General features: G+C 37.6%; 1 protein-coding gene across 1 annotated transcript in view; it reads right to left on the bottom strand.

Moving 5' to 3' along the window:
* Positions 1–19,117, bottom strand: part of LOC120296848 (vomeronasal type-2 receptor 26-like) — a 24,204-nt gene extending 5,087 nt beyond the window's left edge. Inside the window, exons 1-5 of the mRNA XM_039318875.1 lie at positions 19,045–19,117; positions 12,397–12,489; positions 10,375–10,781; positions 9,062–9,901; positions 5,910–6,137 (exon numbers count right to left, since the gene is read on the bottom strand). Of these exons, the coding sequence (XP_039174809.1) occupies positions 5,910–6,137; positions 9,062–9,901; positions 10,375–10,781; positions 12,397–12,489; positions 19,045–19,117 (1,641 nt within the window). The remainder of the gene's footprint in view (positions 1–5,909; positions 6,138–9,061; positions 9,902–10,374; positions 10,782–12,396; positions 12,490–19,044) is intronic.

The raw sequence follows: 19,117 nt of genomic DNA, 5'->3' as shown, positions 1-19,117 counted from the left end.
CCAGAATTAGTCCCTCGGTCTCTTTCTTCAATTTTCCTGCTCTTAGCCATTGCCAGGTTTTATTATTATCTGCTTTCCCAGCTATTTTTTTCATGTATTGGCCATGTAGTGCTTTGTCTTCCCATGCCTCTATTCTGTTCTTCATTTGGTCTTTCTTGTAGGCCACCTTGGTCTCTCCAGTAGTTAGTAAACCTTCTTGATATACTAATTCCAGTGCATCTTCATCATTGTTCTTCAGATATTCTTCCAAAGCCATTATTATTATTATTATTATTATTATTATTATTATTATTATTATTATTATTATTATTATTATTATTATTATGGATCATCGCACAGTCAGCCAGATGTTTAGACTGGATTTGGCATTTTGTCTACCTATCGAGTCCTTACCCAGGACCTGGGATAGGCAGATGTGGATGTTTGATGGCAGATGTGGATGTTTGATGGTATTACAGGTATCGTCGCAGGATGGAAGCAGTTCCTAATAAGGCGACGATACCTGTAATACCATCAAACATCCACATCTGCCATCAAACATCCACATCTGCCTATTATTATTATTATTATTATTATTATTATTATTATTATCAATCATCGCACAGTCAGCCAGATGTTCAGACTGGATTTGGCATTTTGTCTACCTATCGAGTCCTTACCCAGGACCTGGGATAGGCAGATGTAGATGTTTGATGGTATTACAGGTATCGTCGCAGGATGGAAGCAGTTCCTATAAGGCCGCCTTTTGCAATTGACTAATAGCGAATTTGTCAATGCCAATGGTGTTCAAGTGGTGCTCCAGTTGTTTTGGGATTGCACCCAAGGAGCCTATGACTATTGGTACTACCCTTGCTTGCTTTTGCCACAGTCTTTCTATTTCTATTTGTAGGTCTTTGTATTTTGTTATCTTCTCCAGTTCTTTCTCTTCTATTCTGCTATCTCCAGGCACTGCCACGTCCACTATCCAGACTTTTTTGTCTTTCTTATCGACAATTGTTAAGTCTGGGGTGTTATGTTGCAGGTGCTTGTCTGTTTGAATTCTGAAGTCCCAGAGCAGTTTAATTTTATCATTTTCTATGACTTTCTCTATTTTATGATCCCACCAGTTTTTGCTTACAGGCAAATGATATTTTTTGCAGATCTTCCAATGCACCATTGTTGCTACTTTGTCATGCCGCTGCTTGTAATCAGTCTGTGCAATCTTCTTGCAACAGCTTACCAAGTGGTCCACTGTTTCTTCAGCTTCTTTGCATAGGCGGCACTTACTGTCTGTTGCTGTCTTCTCAATTTTGACTTTGTATGCATTTGTCCTTAAGGCTTGGTCTTGTGCAGCCAGAATTAGTCCCTCGGTCTCTTTCTTCAATTTTCCTGCTCTTAGCCATTGCCAGGTTTTATTATTATCTGCTTTCCCAGCTATTTTTTTATGTATTGGCCATGTAGTGCTTTGTCTTCCCATGCCTCTATTCTGTTCTTCATTTGGTCTTTCTTGTAGGCCAGTTTGGTCTCTCCAGTAGTTAGTAAGCCTTCCTGATATACTAATTTCAGTGCATCTTCATCATTGTTCTTCAGATATTCTTCCAAAGCCATTTTTTCTTCTTCAACCATCTGATGTACTTGTAGCATTCCACGCCCACCTATTTGCCTTGGTAGATAAAGTCTATCAATGTCACTGCGTGGATGAAGGGCATGATTCATTGTCATTATTTTTCTGGTCTGCCTATCCATTGCTTTTAGTTCTGCTTGAGTCCAGTCCACTATTCCAGCTGTGTACCTAATGACTGGGATTGCCCAGGTGTTGATTGCCTTTATGGTATTTCCTCCATTGAGTTTGGACTTTAAGATCTTCTTCACTCTCTTGATGTATTCACCTCTAATCTTTTTCTTGACTTCAGTGTGCTTGATGTTGTCAGCTTGAAGGATACCCAATTTTTTATTTATTATTATTATTATCATCGCACAGTCAGCCAGGATGTTCAGACTGGATTTGGCATTTTGTCTACCTATCGAGTCCTTACCCAGGACCTGGGATAGGCAGATGTGGATGTTTGATGGTATTACAGGTATCGTCGCAGGATGGAAGCAGTTCCTAATAAGGCCGCCTTTTGCAATTGACTAATAGCAAATTTGTCAATGCCAATGGTGTTCAAGTGGTGCTCCAGTTGTTTTGGGATTGCGCCCAAGGAGCCTATGACTATTGGTACTACCCTTGCTTGCTTTTGCCACAGTCTTTCTATTTCTATTTGTAGGTCTTTGTATTTTGTTATCTTCTCCAGTTCTTTCTCGTCTATTCTGCTGTCTCCAGGCACTGCCACTTCCACTATCCAGACTTTTTTGTCTTTCTTATCGACAATTGTTAAGTCTGGGGTGTTATGTTGCAGGTGCTTGTCTGTTTGAATTCTGAAGTCCCAGAGCAGTTTAATTTTATCATTTTCTATGACTTTCTCTATTTTATGATCCCACCAGTTTTTGCTTACAGGCAAATGATATTTTTTGCAGATCTTCCAATGCACCATTGTTGCTACTTTGTCATGCCGCTGCTTGTAGTCAGTCTGTGCAATCTTCTTGCAACAGCTTACCAAGTGGTCCACTGTTTCTTCAGCTTCTTTGCATAGGCGGCACTTACTGTCTGTTGCTGTCTTCTCAATTTTGACTTTGTATGCATTTGTCCTTAAGGCTTGGTCTTGTGCAGCCAGAATTAGTCCCTCGGTCTCTTTCTTCAATTTTCCTGCTCTTAGCCATTGCCAGGTTTATTATTATCTGCTTTCCCAGCTATTTTTTTCATGTATTGGCCATGTAGTGCTTTGTCTTCCCATGCCTCTATTCTGTTCTTCATTTGGTCTTTCTTGTAGGCCAGTTTGGTCTCTCCAGTATTATTATTATTATTATTATTATTATTATTATTATTATTATTATTATTATTATTATTATTATTATTATTATTATTATTATTATTATTATTATTTTATTATTATTATTATTATTATTTTATTATTATTATTATTATTATTATTATTATTATTATTATTATTTTACACTAAAACTAAGTAAGAAGCTCAGCAAAAAAAACCCATCTTCTCAAGCCCCCAAATTATTTAAATAGTATGTAAATTATTTGCCAATTATAATTGTCCCACATCAGGAGATAGATCCCATATTTTGAGTACTTAATTTTAACTGATATTAAAAATATGAAATAGATTCCTTTTTTTTGTAAAAGGTGTATTGATTTTTTACAATAACAACCTTAGTGCCTGGTGTACAGCCTGTTGTCTTGGTTCATAAATGTTTTAGAAAAGAATATAAAATTAATAATATAAACAATCAATAATAATTAATTTTTATATTTCCATAATTAGTATATCAATTGATAATATATTTCCTCGATCTTCTCTTCACCCAATAGTATTATCCTTCTACAACATTAAGCAAAAATAATTTCTAATATTTGATATTTTCCATATTTAAATGATTAAGTAAAAACATTTTCTTCTATATTTATACCAACAATAGTAGGGTCCATATATAGCATTTTTTCTTATCAGCTTATGTTATTTTCATAAGAATCATCTTATTGATTCACCATATATCTTATTTTCATAAATCTTGTTTAAGCTCAATTTCTCCATAATATTCAAACAATATTTAACATCTAAATATCCAAATTTTCTATTTAAATATATCATCCCAGTATTTTCAATTTCATATATTATAGAGATACTATACTACTTATCTATCATAACATCTATCCATAACATCTTTCTATTCAATTTATATTTCACTTCTATTTGTAAAAATTAGTTAAATCACTATATATCCTTTTTTCAGAGTTCTTATTAAGCCCAATTTCCCCTCAATATTTTAATCATTCCTTAATCCTAAATCTTTTCAAACTTAATTTGTCTTTAAAATTCAAACTTTTCCTTCACTTACAACATCCTAATATTTTTACATTTTGTATCTTATCAAAAACTACTATATTATTTTATATCTCTTATCCCATTTATTCTAAAGTCCCTTTATGGCCAAAGTTATTTGCTTATGTTGTCATAGTCAAACAAGTGTTTACTCATATAATATTCCATCTGATAGGATGAATCCAGTCTATTCAGCCCATCTCTAATGTTTTTTCTTTGCCAAATTGTTTTCCAAATTAATATTTTCAACTTGTCCAGTTCTTGTATTTTTGTAGTTATTGTTAGGAGTAGAGGATACATAGTACATAGGATGTATGCTTTTTGTCTCCCAAACAATGATTCTCCTAACAGTGTCTATTTTGTTAAGTCTTCTTTCTTCTCAGGTTTATTTTGACGTTCTAATGCATAAGGTATCTTTTCCATATTTATTATTGTATCCAAGTAAGTTTTTTCTTGTTTGTATTAAGTTATAATTCCCTTCATTTGAAACTTCACCAGTTAAGTCATTTTTTTCTAGTTCACATTCTGTTGTCTGGATTGTTTGTTCATTCTTTACCATCATTCTTTGGATGTTTTTTGATTGTAGATTTAGGTTAGAAGTATATTCACTTATAATATCAAAGTTATGTTTAATCTCCTCATGGTTTAGGTCTATTGTAGTTTGTATCTGTCGTAGCATTGCATAAATTTCATCTTGGAAAGTATTTGTCTCGTCTTGAAGTGTTTCTAAAGGTATTTGATCTTTCAGGCTAAATCTTTCAGGAGTAGATATTAAGTTTGACTTTCTATCATTTTTGATGAGTATGTCATATCCATGTTGTCTCCCTCTTTGAGTAGTCCATCATAAATGCCATAGTCCCTGTAATTATCCTTGTCAAGCTAACCAAAACTCAAAATCCATACAGTCCAATTTTGTATAGTTCTTGTTTTTATATATAATCTGTGTAATCCACTGTAATTTTCAGTTGTCAAGGTTTCAGTAAAATCAATGTTTTATAACAATTCTTTCTTTCAGGAATCAATTGTCAATTCAATATATTTAGCCAACTTAAATCCTTCCTGTAACTTCCCTTCTCAATAATTTATCATAGATCAAAGTTTTTAAAAAGTTCATAAATTTAAACCACAATCAAAGTATTTCTTTTCCTTCAAACATTTTCCAATCTTACAGCCAGCCCAGTATGCAATCTCTTATCTGTTCCTTAGCAACTATCTTCTTAAAGGTTATTAGAGTTCCTGGGAACAGATTTTTTTTCTTTGTTTCTGGGCATTGTCTTTAATGTGCTATATTCTCATTGTCCACTAGATGTCAGCAAATATTTATTTTCCAGCTCTTTCAGCCAAAAAGTTATTATTATTTTTCTTTTTTTATGTAATTCAATCAAAATCCTTTAGAATATAATCTTAGTAGTTTATTTTAGTTTCTAGGTTTGATCAGATTGTAATTTTTTGAATTTAATTTCAATGAGATTCCTTCCTCCTTAAAGGTTAATTTACCGCTTCCGTCTATGGGGGAATGGGAATGTAATCCCCTCCCCTCGTTTTCAGAGGTCGTTTGCTTTGGGGATCTTTCCCAGGGACTAGTTGTAAAATAAGGGAGAAAAGATCAAATATTCTCACCAGTTCCAAGCACGCTGTTCACTGTTGTTCTTGGTAGTGTTCTTGACTTCGGCTACAGTAGCTTGGGCTAGAGATGCTGGCATGAGGCTAGCCTATCTCCTGTCAGGTTTGGAGAGCTTTCCCTGGATCAAACAAAGCGATTGCCATCTCTTTGTGATCAACAGTGCCCCTCCTTTGCGGTCACCTCTATGGGGCGACTTCAGAGTCATCTAGGGTCCTGGCAAGGTGAAATTAGCTGTGGGGAGCGGAGGTCTGCTTTGCGCAGCCATGTGCTACAAGCACAAACCGGAAGTCCTGAAACAGATTCTTTAATACAGCTGATCTTTGATTTTCAAATTTTTCACCCAGAATTATAAAATACTTCAAAATCCATACCTGCTTAAAATCTTTATGCCACACAATTAAATGTTCCTGAATTATAAATTGTTCTCCTTCAATTGCTTTGGGATCCATCTTTCCAATTTTCACTTTATGGTAGGAGTTGTTTGGAAACATGACCACATTTGTAATATCAAATCCAGAAAGCACTTCTCCATGATGGTTGATGGACACAGATTCTCCAAGTGAATTATTAAATGAAAGGCCTTGAAGAAACCAGTGAAGCTAAATTAAAAGATCAGGAAACAAATAAGAGGAAAAAAATCAATGGATAACATCAAGACATTTATATTCCTGAAATTCATATCTAGAGAAATGAAAACGGCATGACTTTTCTATCAGTCAGTTTTAACCAAAACTATCACTGACCCATCTCAGCTTGCAAAATTCACCATTATGGGCTTCCACAAGAGAAACAAATATAAGCCCATTTTACCATATTGATATCATAATGGTTTGTACTGGATACCTACAGTCCACAAACTTAGATTTAAAAGCAAAATAAGACACACCAGGGCTGAGCATGACTTCTGGAGCTGAATGATATCAAAATCCAATCCATGGAAGACTTTATAATGAGATTTGGAATCAAGCATTTTTGTTGCTTATATTGCCATATCACCTAACCTATGAGAGCTATCTTTTGGTAGTGGAAATTGTAGTTTCCTTAAGTTGCAAAGCAGAGGAAAAAATGGGAACTTTATGGACATAGAAATTACTCCAATGGATACATTTCTGGGGTTCCCTCAGATGTTATGGAGAATAAATCTACGCATGCTTCTAGGTAACAGCCCTTCAACTGCTGTTACCAACTTGCCCTTAGCTTTCTCTTCTTTAGGCTAAATGAACTCAGTTCATTTAACTTCATAATATTTAAGCTACACAGCTCTTATAACCTTGTCACTCAATTTTCAACTTTTTCCAGTGCCTCAGGATCCGTCTCATTTTCTAGTGACTAGGACTGGACACATTGCTTTCAAGGTTCAAAATGCTCCTTAGTACAGAGGTCCCCAACCCCTGATCCTACAGATTCTCCTCTAAAAGATTAGCCAAAAAGCCAAGTTTTTTCTTTTCCATAAACAGTTCTTAGATTTAAAAATAGTCCAGGTGTTTTTGTTGTTGTTTTCCTTTTAAATACTTTTTAATCTTATAGCTGGCTCTTCCTTTGTTCCCATCTGTCTTCAAGGTTATTTGTAATTCAAAGGAACAACTTTTTCTTCGTTTCTAGGCACTCTGTCAATTTCTGAGCCCTTATTGTTAGTATTCTATTCTCTGAGTCTCCACTAGATGTCAGCAATTATTTCTTTTTTCAGTTTTTCTGCATGCATCCAGAGTGAGAAGATAGGAGGAAGGGGAGAAGTAAGTAGGAAGGTGGAGGAGAAGGAGGAGAGGGGGAGAGTGAGGAAGAAGAGGGAAAGAGGGAAGTGAGAGAAGAGGTTAGAGGGTGGATGCGGTTTGGGGGGAAATGGGTGAGCAATACCGAAAGTTGTGTGTATAAATTTATTTTACTCTTTATCTGAAGTTAATTTTTATGAATGTAATGTAAAATTGAAAATAAATTTTGTTTTTTAAAAAAAGTTATTTTTGTAATATATTTTTCATAATTCCATCCAAAAAAATTTAGAGTATAATCTTGACAGTTTTTTAGTTCCTAAATTTGTCCAGACTGAAGTATTTTAAATCCAATTTTAATATATTTCTTCCCTCCTTTAATATTAATTCGCTGCTTCCATCTGTAAGGGAACGGGGATATAGTCCTCTCCCTTCACTTCTGCAGGTTTTCTTGCTTTGGGGATCTTTTCAAGGATTTAGATAGTAGATAGAAGAAAGAAGATCCGTACTCTCACCAATTCCATGCACACTATTCACCGATGTTTAGTAATAGTAATAGTAGTAAAGTTGGAAGGGACCTTGGAGGTCATCTAGTCCAATCCCCTGCTCAAGCAGGAAACCCTACATCATTTCGGACAAATGGCTGTCCAGTCTCTTCTTAAAAACTTCCAGTGTTGGAGCATTTACTGCTTCTGGAGGCAGGTTGTTCCACTGATTAATTGTTCTCACTGTCAGGAAGTTTCTCCTTAGTTCTAGGTTGCTTCTCTCCTTGATTAGTTTCCACCCGTTGCTTCTTGTCCTGCCTTCAGGTGCTTTGGAAAATAGTTTGATTCCCTCTTCTTTATGGCAGCCCCTAAGATATTGGGACACTGCTATCATGTCACCCCTCGTCCTTCTCTTCGTTAAACTAGATTTACCCAATTCTAGCAATCGTTCCTTATATGTTTTAGCCTCCAGTCCCCTAATCATCTTTGTTGCTCTTCTCTGTACTCTTTCTAGAGTCTCAACATCTTTTTTACATCGTGGTGACCAAAACTGGATGCAGTATTCCAAGTGTGGCCTTACCAAAGCATTGTAGAGTGGTATTAATACTTCACGTGATCTTGATTCTATCCCTCTGTTAATGCAGCCTAGCACTGTGTTGGCCTTTTTGGCAGCTGCAGCACACTCCAGGACTCCGAGGTCCCTCTCGGAGGTTTAGGTTCATGCTCTGGGACTTCGGCTGCAAGCAGCTTGGGTTAGACGCTGATCTCACACTAGCCTTTCTCCTGTCGGGTTCAGAGGGCTTTTCCCAGATCAAACGAAGCGATTGCCATCGCTTTGTGATCAACGGGGCGCCCCTCCTTCACGGTCACCACTCCGGGGCAACTTCAGACCATCTAGGTTTCCCCAAACAAGAAGAAACTAGCCATGGGGAATGGAGGTCGCTCTCATGTGGCCATGCACTGCGGGTGCAAAACTGGAAGTCTACTACCCTCTCCTATTGATATCTTATGATTATATTACTTTGTTGTTTGTTTGTACACTGAGAGCTTATGCACCAGAGACAAATTCCTTTTGTGTCCAATCACACCCTGGCCAATAAAGAATATTCTAGTCCAGTCCAGCCCAGCCCAGCCCAGCCCAGCCCAGCCCAGCCCAGCCCAGCCCAGCCCAGCCCAGCCCAGCCTAGCCTAGCCTAGCCTAATCTAGTCTAGTCTAGTCTAGTCTAGTCTAGTCTAGTCTAGTCTAGTCTAGTCTAGTCTAGTCTAGTCTAGTCCAGTCTATTATTCTACTTTCATGCTGACAATGAAAGTCTTTGATTCACAAGTTATTACCTTCCAAGTGTCTTGATCTTGAAGTTCATCCCTTCTACTTTCTGCTACTCTTTTGTATTTAGACCTAAGTAAGTTCACACCATGAACAGCATGTGCCACAGCATAGACTGCATTGTAGATACTGTAGCTGTGGCCACTCATTTCAAATAAATGCCCAGGAAGGTTTTTTAGCTCTTCACTCCCAGTACATGCTTCATCACTGTCCATTGGTTTATTATTCCCCATAAAGGAGCAATCAAAGCCTTGCTCCCAGAATTCTTTGAACAAACTATCTCGTTGGGTCTGGAATGGTTTGATGGCCTGAAGGAATTTATCAAACCCTGGCAGTTCATTGGAGTGGATAGCAAAAGAAATTGCTCCATTGAACAATTGTAGGTCTGAGGGGCGATGAAGGCTTGTTAATGTTAAATCCATTTGAGCTGTGAGAATCCACATTTTTCCCAATATTTTCAAAGAATATGTATATTTAAGGAACATAAACAAAAGCATTGCTGTAGTGCTTTCCCCATAGAAGATAAATGTATTGATTTTGATGTCCACCAAATAAATATTTATCCTATCCACAATTTTATTTTGAAACACATGAAAAAAGGCTTGGTTGGGCATTCTCTCCACAAAGGCAAAGCAGATCCTGTTCTCTGAAAGAAGTGGATCCAAGGCTTGGAGGAAATTATCTCCGCTCTCATCATCCAGAATTAAAAGGCCAATCCATGTCCATCCAAAGTGTTTTAGCAAAAAGATTATTGCCACAATCTGAAGGCTTTCATTGGGAGCCATGCAGTAGAAGGACGCATCCATCTTTGTCCCATGCTTCTTTGGAGCAAAAGAGCCATAGGCAAGCTAAAATACAAGGTACACTTGGTTCTTATGGTTGGCATGCCTCAACTAACCTGAAAAATATATTTTCTTAATGACCATGCAAATACATGCATTTTTCCAAACTCTTTTCTTGCATGGATTCCATTTTCAATTTTAAATAAAGCTTTGACCATTACCTTATTTATTTCTTTATTAGGTTCAGTCAACAGGAGATAGTGCTCTAGGCAAACCCATAGATTTGACTGAGACAGGGTGAGGGACCCAGTAGCTTCCATGGTCCAGGAAGAATTTACACCAAGATCAGGACTGTAAGTTCTCACCTTCTGCAACGTGATGCATCAAATACGGCTCCATTCTAATGCCCAATTTTCATCAAGATTTTTTATGCATCCTTCAAGTAGAATCGAATCCCTACTTGATAAATGATTATTTCCAATTCCCTACAATTTTGCCCTAGGAATAAATTTTTATACGTGTCAATACATACATCTTACCTGTGGGATTTTATAAAGGCTTATGATATTTGACATGAAGAATGAAATATCAGCACCAAATCCCCCAATAATGGCCACAAGGAGATTCTCCTTGATATCACATCTGTAGTTGATAACCAACTGATCAGATCGGAAGAGCAGCTCCAAAGTGGAACGGTAAGTCAGCCAGGCGTCAAAATAGTTATCACAGATGAAAAATCCCAGGGTAACGTTAGACAAGAATGTTGGGTTTGAGTTGATCTGTTTCACACCAAATGCCAAACTCAGGGAATGCTGATACAACTTTAAAATGGCTCTGACAACATAATTGCAGATAAGTGAAATTAAACTGATTGAGGCAAGAAGAATATATTCAGTGAAGCAATAGTAAAAATACAAAATTTGCGAATTGTGATAGACAGTCAATACTGTATAAAAACCAATGAGAAACATTTCGTGCATCGTGAGACAAAGGTCTACAATTGGACTAGCTTGTGAGAAAATATGCTGTGCAATTTCATTGCAGAGCTAGAAAGCAGGCAGATGGTGACTATTTTTATTATCAATGCAAGGTCCAGTTGAAGCCTGAGGGAATACTTTGAGTTCATTCTCACAGTGCATTATTTATTCCTGTTAAATCTCAATCAATCAGAATAGAGCTGGAAGGGACTTATAAAAGTCTTTAATATATAAATAAAATATACAAACCCATACAGTACCTTAGATTGGCCCTGCTGATTAGAGTTTCTTCTATTTAAGGAGAACTCTTCGGATCTAAACTGTCCCAATGGGAATTTAGAATATATTGATTCCAGGATTTGATACTACAATAGATTTCCATCAAAAAATCTCATATTTGAAGACTAGATAGGGAAGTCAACATTTATCCTAGATTAGGGCAGTGGTGTACTACTTTTGTAAAGATACCAACTAATTTCTATGAATGATGCTTTATCTTTTGTGTTCTCCAATGTGGTATCTTTTTTAAGGGTTGGGATTGTACCTCCTTTGTTCACACTGGAAATCTCAGAACAGCTCATTACATTCAATATTAAATGAGAAGATATGTATAGAAAGCAATTCTCTGCAAACTTGCATAGATTTTCCAAGATGCAGGGTGACATCTGCAGGTTCTTGGAAATTACAAAAGTGATTCATTTAGAGTGTGTAATTGGCAAGTTTTGATGCGGACAATGGTCATAGTGAGATTTGAGTACAAGGAAGGGACTGGTGATTCCATGGGGAAAATGTGATGAACCACTAGCCAAAAGGTAGTGCTTTATACTTGCAGTAGAGGTCAACATGAATTTCATGGAAGGTTTTCCATAATTTTATGCAACAGCTGATTTAGCAAACAGCCTGTCACTATCGTTTCCTAACCCCCCACATAAGTTATCTAATACTCTGAAATGTAGTCATCAACAGAGACCCTTGTGAACTATTGTATTACTGTATAATATTCTATGAATCAGTCAAATTGATCCACCGTAGCAAGTGTGATAATAAAATTGGGGGGTCTTAAAGAACTCAAACACTTTGAAGATCTGACTGCAACATTGTCTATGCTTTCAAACTTCTTATTACAAATACAGCTGGTAAAATAGTGAGTGTGAAACCTTACAATATTTCCTGCTTAAATTATAAAAACAGTCAGGAATGGATGGAAGATAGATAGATAGATAGATAGATAGATAGATAGATAGATAGATAGATAGATAGATAGATAGATAGATAGATACAGTAGATACATAGATAGATACATAGACAGACAGACAGATTAGATTTTTGCAGTCTCCAACAATATGTGGAGAAAACGGAAAAGGAAAAGACAATTACTTACAGAGGAGGCATAATTGACTTCTGTGAAGGATGCTCCTCAAAGGATAGTTCCTCAAACACATATACAACCTGAGCTGTGATCCCACCAATGAGGAGGTTTCCTGGCTTATACCATTCATGATGGATAGGAGAGGGATCACTTCTGGGGCATGTTATGGCATGTGTCTGACACTTCAGGTCAAGCAACCACAGTATGATCACTACCTTCAGCATTTTCTCTAGAGGAGACTTTCTTGTGCCTCTCCACAGTCCCACTATTGCACATGCTGAGTAATTCTTTTCCATCAACAGCAAAATCTAGGAAGACATTCGACTAAAGCTCATAATGATATCAATTTTCTCATCCAATGGGTTGACGTCAACAAGGATAATGTAGCAAAGCCTGTTCTGATGGACGAGGAAATTCCAATCAATGGAAATCACCAGCACAACTCAAAGGGACCATATCTTGCCTTTCACTTTTTGCGCAACTGGATATGTGAAAGATCTTATAACCTTTTCCAGACTTTTGAATTATTTCTCAATATTTTGGGGAAAGCTTGTGTCATTAACAATTAAGTCATTTAGCTTAATTGTCAATAGTCACTTCTGCCAAATGGAACCTCCTGGGGTAGAGCTATTATTTTGTTTTCAATAACGTAACAGATAAATCAATTATGTTTTTGATTGATGGTTTATATCTTACTTTTATTATTTTTACAAATAATTCAAGGCAGTGAACCTATCCAACACATGTCAATGGAGATTCCCAGTCATCCAGGTCATGGTTATCCCAAAGGTGAAAACAAGAAAAACAAGAAAGTTGGATTTCCCCCTGAAAAAAAGCACCTTGGGATATCCAACACACTTTCTTCCTCCTATTTTCCCTGCAACAACAACCACGTGGGGGGGGGGGTTGGACATGAGAGAGAATGGTCCAAAGTCACCCAGCTGGTCATGGGATTCATCCCAAACCAAATATTTACGGTTGAAATTTATTTATTTATTTATTTATGAGACTTATATACCGCTTTAAGTGCAAGCACTCTCTAAGCGGTGTACACCAGTAAGCAATGTATATATATATATATATATATTTACATTGCCCCCAACCATCTGGGTCCTCATTTGACCTACCCCGGAAGGATGGAAGGCTGAGTCAACCTTGAGCCGGTGAGATTTGAACCGCTGACCTGCTGAACACAGTCAGCTAAAGTGGCCTGCAGTACTGCACTCTAACTGGTGCGCCACCTCGGCTCAATCTCTATGTTCTCCAAATATAAGTCTGTAGACAACCATTGAGCACAATATACCTCAAAGAAGTCACTAAAGATAATGGTCTAGGGATATATATTTATTTATTTATTTACCTTTTTTTATGGTGCCCATCAGCCCTTTAAGAGAACTCTGGGCAGCTTCCTTATTATTTATTCTTCTTCTTTTTGTAAAGATATTGATATGAACTGTAAACTTGGTCCATGAATAATACTTGCTTGTCCTGGTTGGCCCTTCATTTGGCTTTTTTTGTACACCTATTCCAGCTTTCCTCTAAGGAGTTGAAAGAGCTTTCATGGTGCTCTCCCTTTGTATGAATTCTATTAAATCACCCAATAAGCCTTAAAGTGAACTTGAACCTATATTTCCTTGCTCCTAGTTAGACTTAGGAAATCATGAATAATCCGATAGCTCCCACATGCCCTAGAAAAATACATTCATCTATCCCAGTGGTTCTCAACCTATGGGTCACGACCCCATTTGGGGTTGATCGACCATTTTTCAGGGGTCGCCAAAGAAGGCGATCCGCCATTTTCTCCCCTCAGGGGGCGGTGCCGTGCATGCGCGCCGCGCATGGGGGCAGCGCCGCGCATGCGCAGAACATTTGTGTGACGGGGGTCACCGTCACACAAACGTTGAGAACCACTGATCTATCCAATTGTTTTGTTCCTCAGTTAGATATTGATTCTTAAACATTCATTGAAGGTCTGCTGTATTTTCCCAGATAACCTACAAATACTTTCCAGTGAACTTTCTTTCTAAAGATAAAATATTGCATGTAAGAAATCTGATGCTTTTAACAGTAATTGAGTTGACTTTTATAGTTGTGTGGGATTTTCTTTACCTGGGATTCTCTACTTCACCTTTTTTGTATTGGATGAGTTTTGTAGCAGGCCATAAAAACAGACTGATGTTGTGGTCACTTGTGGTAGAAAACATGAGGCTACCAAGGTTTCTGTCGTGGAATTGCCAGCTTTGCTAAAGGAAGGGGTTAAGGGAGGAATGAGCCTGGAGTCATTACACAACTTAAACTGTATGTCAGACTTGCTGCAACTTAATCCTAATGGTAGAAGGTGTTGAAACCACAGGAACCTTGGGGGGAGTGACCATGCAATATTGGAATTCAACATTATGCAAGCACAAGCAATAGAACATGGTCAAATTAGAGTCTTGGAGCTAAGAGAGCTAATTTCAACAACCCTAGGAAAAACAACTCAAGAAGGTTGGGAAATTTTGAAAAGTGAGATTATAAAAGCCCAGTCTAGCACAAAACCAACAAAGAAGAAAAATAACAACTCTTTAAAAAAAACCAACATGATTGCATAAAGCCCTCTCTGATAAGTTGAAAGACAAAAAGGACAAGTATAAAAAGTGGAAAGAGGGGCAAATAACTAAGGCAAAATATCAGCAAATAGTCTGAGCCTGCAAAGATGAAATGAGGAAAGCTAAGGCTCAAAATGAAATAAGGCTTGCAACAAAAGTCAAGAATAACAAAAAAAGCTTCTTTCAATATGTAAAAAACAAGAAAAAAGTTAAGGAAATGATTGGTCCATTAGTGGGAGAAAGTGGCAAGAAGGTGACAACAGGGAGAAAGCAGAACTACTCAACTCGTTTTTTGCATCCGTATTTATACAAAGAGGGAAAAACAGTCCAACCTATCAAAAACAGTACCAAAAAAACACATTAGAAACACAAGTTAAGATAGGCAAGAAAATGGTAAGTGAGCACCTGTCCACCCTAGATGAGTTCAAGTCACCTGGACCATATGGCTTATATCCCAATGTTCTCAAGGAACTGGCAGATGTGATCTCAGAACTACTGAACTATACATTTCAAAGATCCTGGAGCACTGGGGAACTACCAGAGGACTGGAAAAGAGCTGAAGTAGTTCCCATCTTCAAAAAAGGAGAAAAAAAATGGACCCAGGAAACTACAGACCTATCAGCCTGACCTCAATACTTGGGAAGGTTCTGGAAAAGATAATCAAGCAATGAATCAGGGAACACCTAGAGGCAAGCGAAGTCATTACCAAAAACCAACATGGGTTTCTCAAAAACAGATCATGCCAGACAAATCTTATTATATTCTTTGACCAAGTGACAAAATTAGTGGACCAGAGGAATGCTGTGGATATAATTTACTTGGACTTCAGTAAGGCATTTGATAAAGTAGATCACAACCTACTACTTGATAAGATAGAAAAATGGGGGTTAGACAGCATCAACACCAGATGGATTCACAGCTGGCTGATCAGCCATACTCAACATGTGGTCCTCAGTGGAACTGCATCTACATGAAGGGAAGTGTGTAGTGGGGTACCCCAGGGCTCTGTTTTGGGCCCAGTGCTCTTCAACATCTTCATCAATTATTTGGATGAAGGGATAGATGGGGAATTCATCAAATTTGCAGATAACACCAAGCTGGCAGGAATAGCCAACACTTCAGAAGACAGGCTTAGGATACAGACGGATATTGACAGACTTGAACATTGTGTGCTATCTAACAAAATGAAATTCAATGGTAAAAAAAGTAAGGTTCTACATTTAGGCAAGAAAAAACAAATGCACGGGTATAGTATAGATGGTACCTTGCTCAATACTAGCAACTGTGAGAGGGATCTTAGAGTCCTAGTGGACAATCACCTAAATAGGAGCCAGCCGTGTGCTGCAGCTGCCAAAAAAGCCAACACAGTGCTGGGCTGCATTAACAGAGGGATAGAATCAAGATTACGTGAAGTGTTAATACCATTTACAACGCCTTTGGAATATTGCATCCAGTTTTGGTCACCACGATGTAAAAAAGATGTTGAGACTCTAGAAAGAGTACAGAGAAGAGGATTAGGGGACTGGAGGCTAAAACATATAAGGAACGGTTGCTGGAATTGGGTATGTCTAGTTTAATGAAGAGAGGGATGAGGGGTGACATGATAGCAGTGTTCTAATATCTCAGGGGCTGCCACAAAGAAGAGGGAGTCAAGCTATTCTCCAAAGCACCTGAAGGCAGGACAAGACGCAACGGATGGAAACAAATCAAGGAGAGAAGCAACTTGGAACTAAGGAGGAATCTACAGACAGTTAGAACAATTAACCAGTGGAACAACCTGCCTCCAGAATCTGTGAATGCTCCAACAGTGGAAGTTTTGAAGAAGAGACTGGACAGCCATTTGTCTGAAATGGTATAGGGTTTCCTGCCTGAGCAGGGGGTTGAACTTTATGACCTCCAAGGTCCCTTCCAACTTTATTATTATTATTATACTTTTATTCATTAAACATGAACCTCAGTCAACTGAACATTCAAATTGGCTGGCGCTACCAGCATCCTAGGTGTCAACCAGGTATCTCCTTAAAATATAAGATGTTCTGAGTAGCGCAGTTTTTTGTAACATTGCTGGAATTATTGCAGGAAGCTGCAGTTTCTTGATGTGTTTTGCAAAGTTTTTGGACATAGTTCTCAGTGCCCTGATGACAATGGGTACCACTGTTACACGTTTCATCCATAATCGCACAGTTTCGATGGCCAGGTCGCGATATTTCGTAATTTTTTCCAGTTCTTTTTCTTTGACTCTGGCATCTCCAGAGTGATATCGGTCAGTGATATTAATCAGCTATATGCTTCAGTTCTCTACAACTGCCATATCTGGCGTATTGTGTTCCAAATGGCGATCTGTCTGTATTTGAAAGTCCCACAAGATCTTCAACGTCTCATTCTCAACAACTTTTTCCACCCTATCTTAAGCCTGTCTTCTGGAGTGTTGGCTATTCCTGCCAGCTTGGTATCGTCTGCCAAATTTGATGAGTTCCCCATCTATCCTCTCATCCAAATCGTTGATGAAGATGTTGAAGAGCACTGGGCCCAGAACAGAGCCCTGGAGCACCCCACTGCACACTTCCCTCCATGTAGATGCAGTTCCATTGAGGACCACATGCTGAGTACAGCCGGTCAGCCAGCTACGGATCCATCTGCTGGTGATGCTGTCTAACCCACATTTTTCTATCTTCTATCTTCTTTCTCAAGATAAAATATTTCACATAACAAATTTTTAACATCTCTCATCTGACAATTCCCATACAACAGACTAAGATCTTAAGTTAAAACCTGTTGGTGATAAGACCCAACAGAAAGAGGTCCATCATTTCTCAAAGACTTCCTTTATAGAGGTCAGTTGTCTAAATATTTTGCTATAATCTTCGTTTCCCTCAGTCTATTTTTATTCTTCTTATTCATAAGCCTGATTTGTTAGTGATCATGGTTTTCAACATTGCTTGGATGTCTTTTATTTTATTTATTTTTAAGAGATTTGCAACTTTTTTCCAGAGAGCATTAACTAGTGAAAGCCATGAGAACAGAGACTCATGAGGATTCTTTTTTGACTTCTGGTTTTACACATGAGGTAGAGCCCATAATTCTGTTCCTTTATGATGCAATCTGGGAAATTCCTAGGATCCTGCTTGGAAGCACAACCAGCCATTTGTTTAGAGGATGTTGCCCTGTTTGCAAGGTGTCCTTGAATTTCTTTGGCAGTAATGGAGTTGACTTTTTATAGTTGTTTGTTTGGGGTTTTGTTTACCTGGATTCTCTACTTCACCTTTTTTGTATTGGATGAGTTTTGTAACAGGTTCTGGAATCCTTGTATCTATTCCTGTGGTTTCTCTGAAATATCCCCCCAATTTACACCTGCAGCTAAAAAGGTAACTATTATTTTATACAATGTACCAGAGTTTTTAATGGGCCCATAAAGTCAGCGCAAAAATAAATCAGCTTAACTGAAAACAGGATAGAAGAATTTGTGTAACTTGTGAATGCAGAATGCTTTGTTCCTTCCAGGTTGGGGAAGCTCTTAGTCAATGCTCCAGGCAAAAACACATGGACTACATGACACATATGTGAAACCTTCTGTCAGATAGGCTCACAATTTAAGAAAAATGGAGAACAAATTAATGGCAAATTCACTATTGATTAATATTCACTAGTGAATATAGAAGTTCTTTAATTTTCCTAAAAATACACATAAGGCTGATAATCAACATATTGCTAGAAACATAAAATGTGTTTCACTGGGTCAAAGCTTTCTGGTATTTAGAGTAACCTCACTGGAATCTTTGAAAGTCATGATTAATTTCTTTGAAATCAAGAGCTTCCACTAAGTAAGACCCAATTTGGCAATCACACTCTTTTTGCTGTTTTTTTCCCCCTTTGGATCAGATTGTTATTCGTTCTGAATTCTAAATAATTCTACACAATCTGACAAAAAAATAACAAAATACCAGAAGTTGGAAGGGACTTTGGAAGTCTTCTAGTCCAACCCCTGCTCAAGCAGGAAAGCCTATAACATTTCAGACAAATGGTTGTCTAATCTCTTCTTAAAAATCTCCAGTGTTGGATCACCCCAACTTCTGGAGTAGAGTAGAAGTAGAGATGGAAACAAAGTGGTTTGTCTGTAATTTTGAGTTACTCTTGAGATTATCATAAGAAAGCAGAAAATTGGAGAGGGGGGATTTGCACTGTTGACCTTAGGTAATAGATTCTGGATTCCTGTTTAAATGTGTGATGATGTGAATCTATGTATGATGACATTATAACACAAATAATACGACTTACATTCTTGTATCAAAGATAAGAGAAGCATTAGCACAATATTTCCATGAATGTGTAATTTCTTCTGGGTCATCAT

The sequence above is a fragment of the Crotalus tigris genome, unplaced genomic scaffold (assembly GCF_016545835.1).
Source record: "Crotalus tigris isolate CLP2741 ecotype Arizona unplaced genomic scaffold, ASM1654583v1 scf7180000021616.87939, whole genome shotgun sequence".
NCBI lineage: Eukaryota > Metazoa > Chordata > Lepidosauria > Squamata > Viperidae > Crotalus > Crotalus tigris.
Note: the sequence above shows the minus strand (reverse complement) of the source record. Positions and strands in the feature narration are given on the sequence as shown.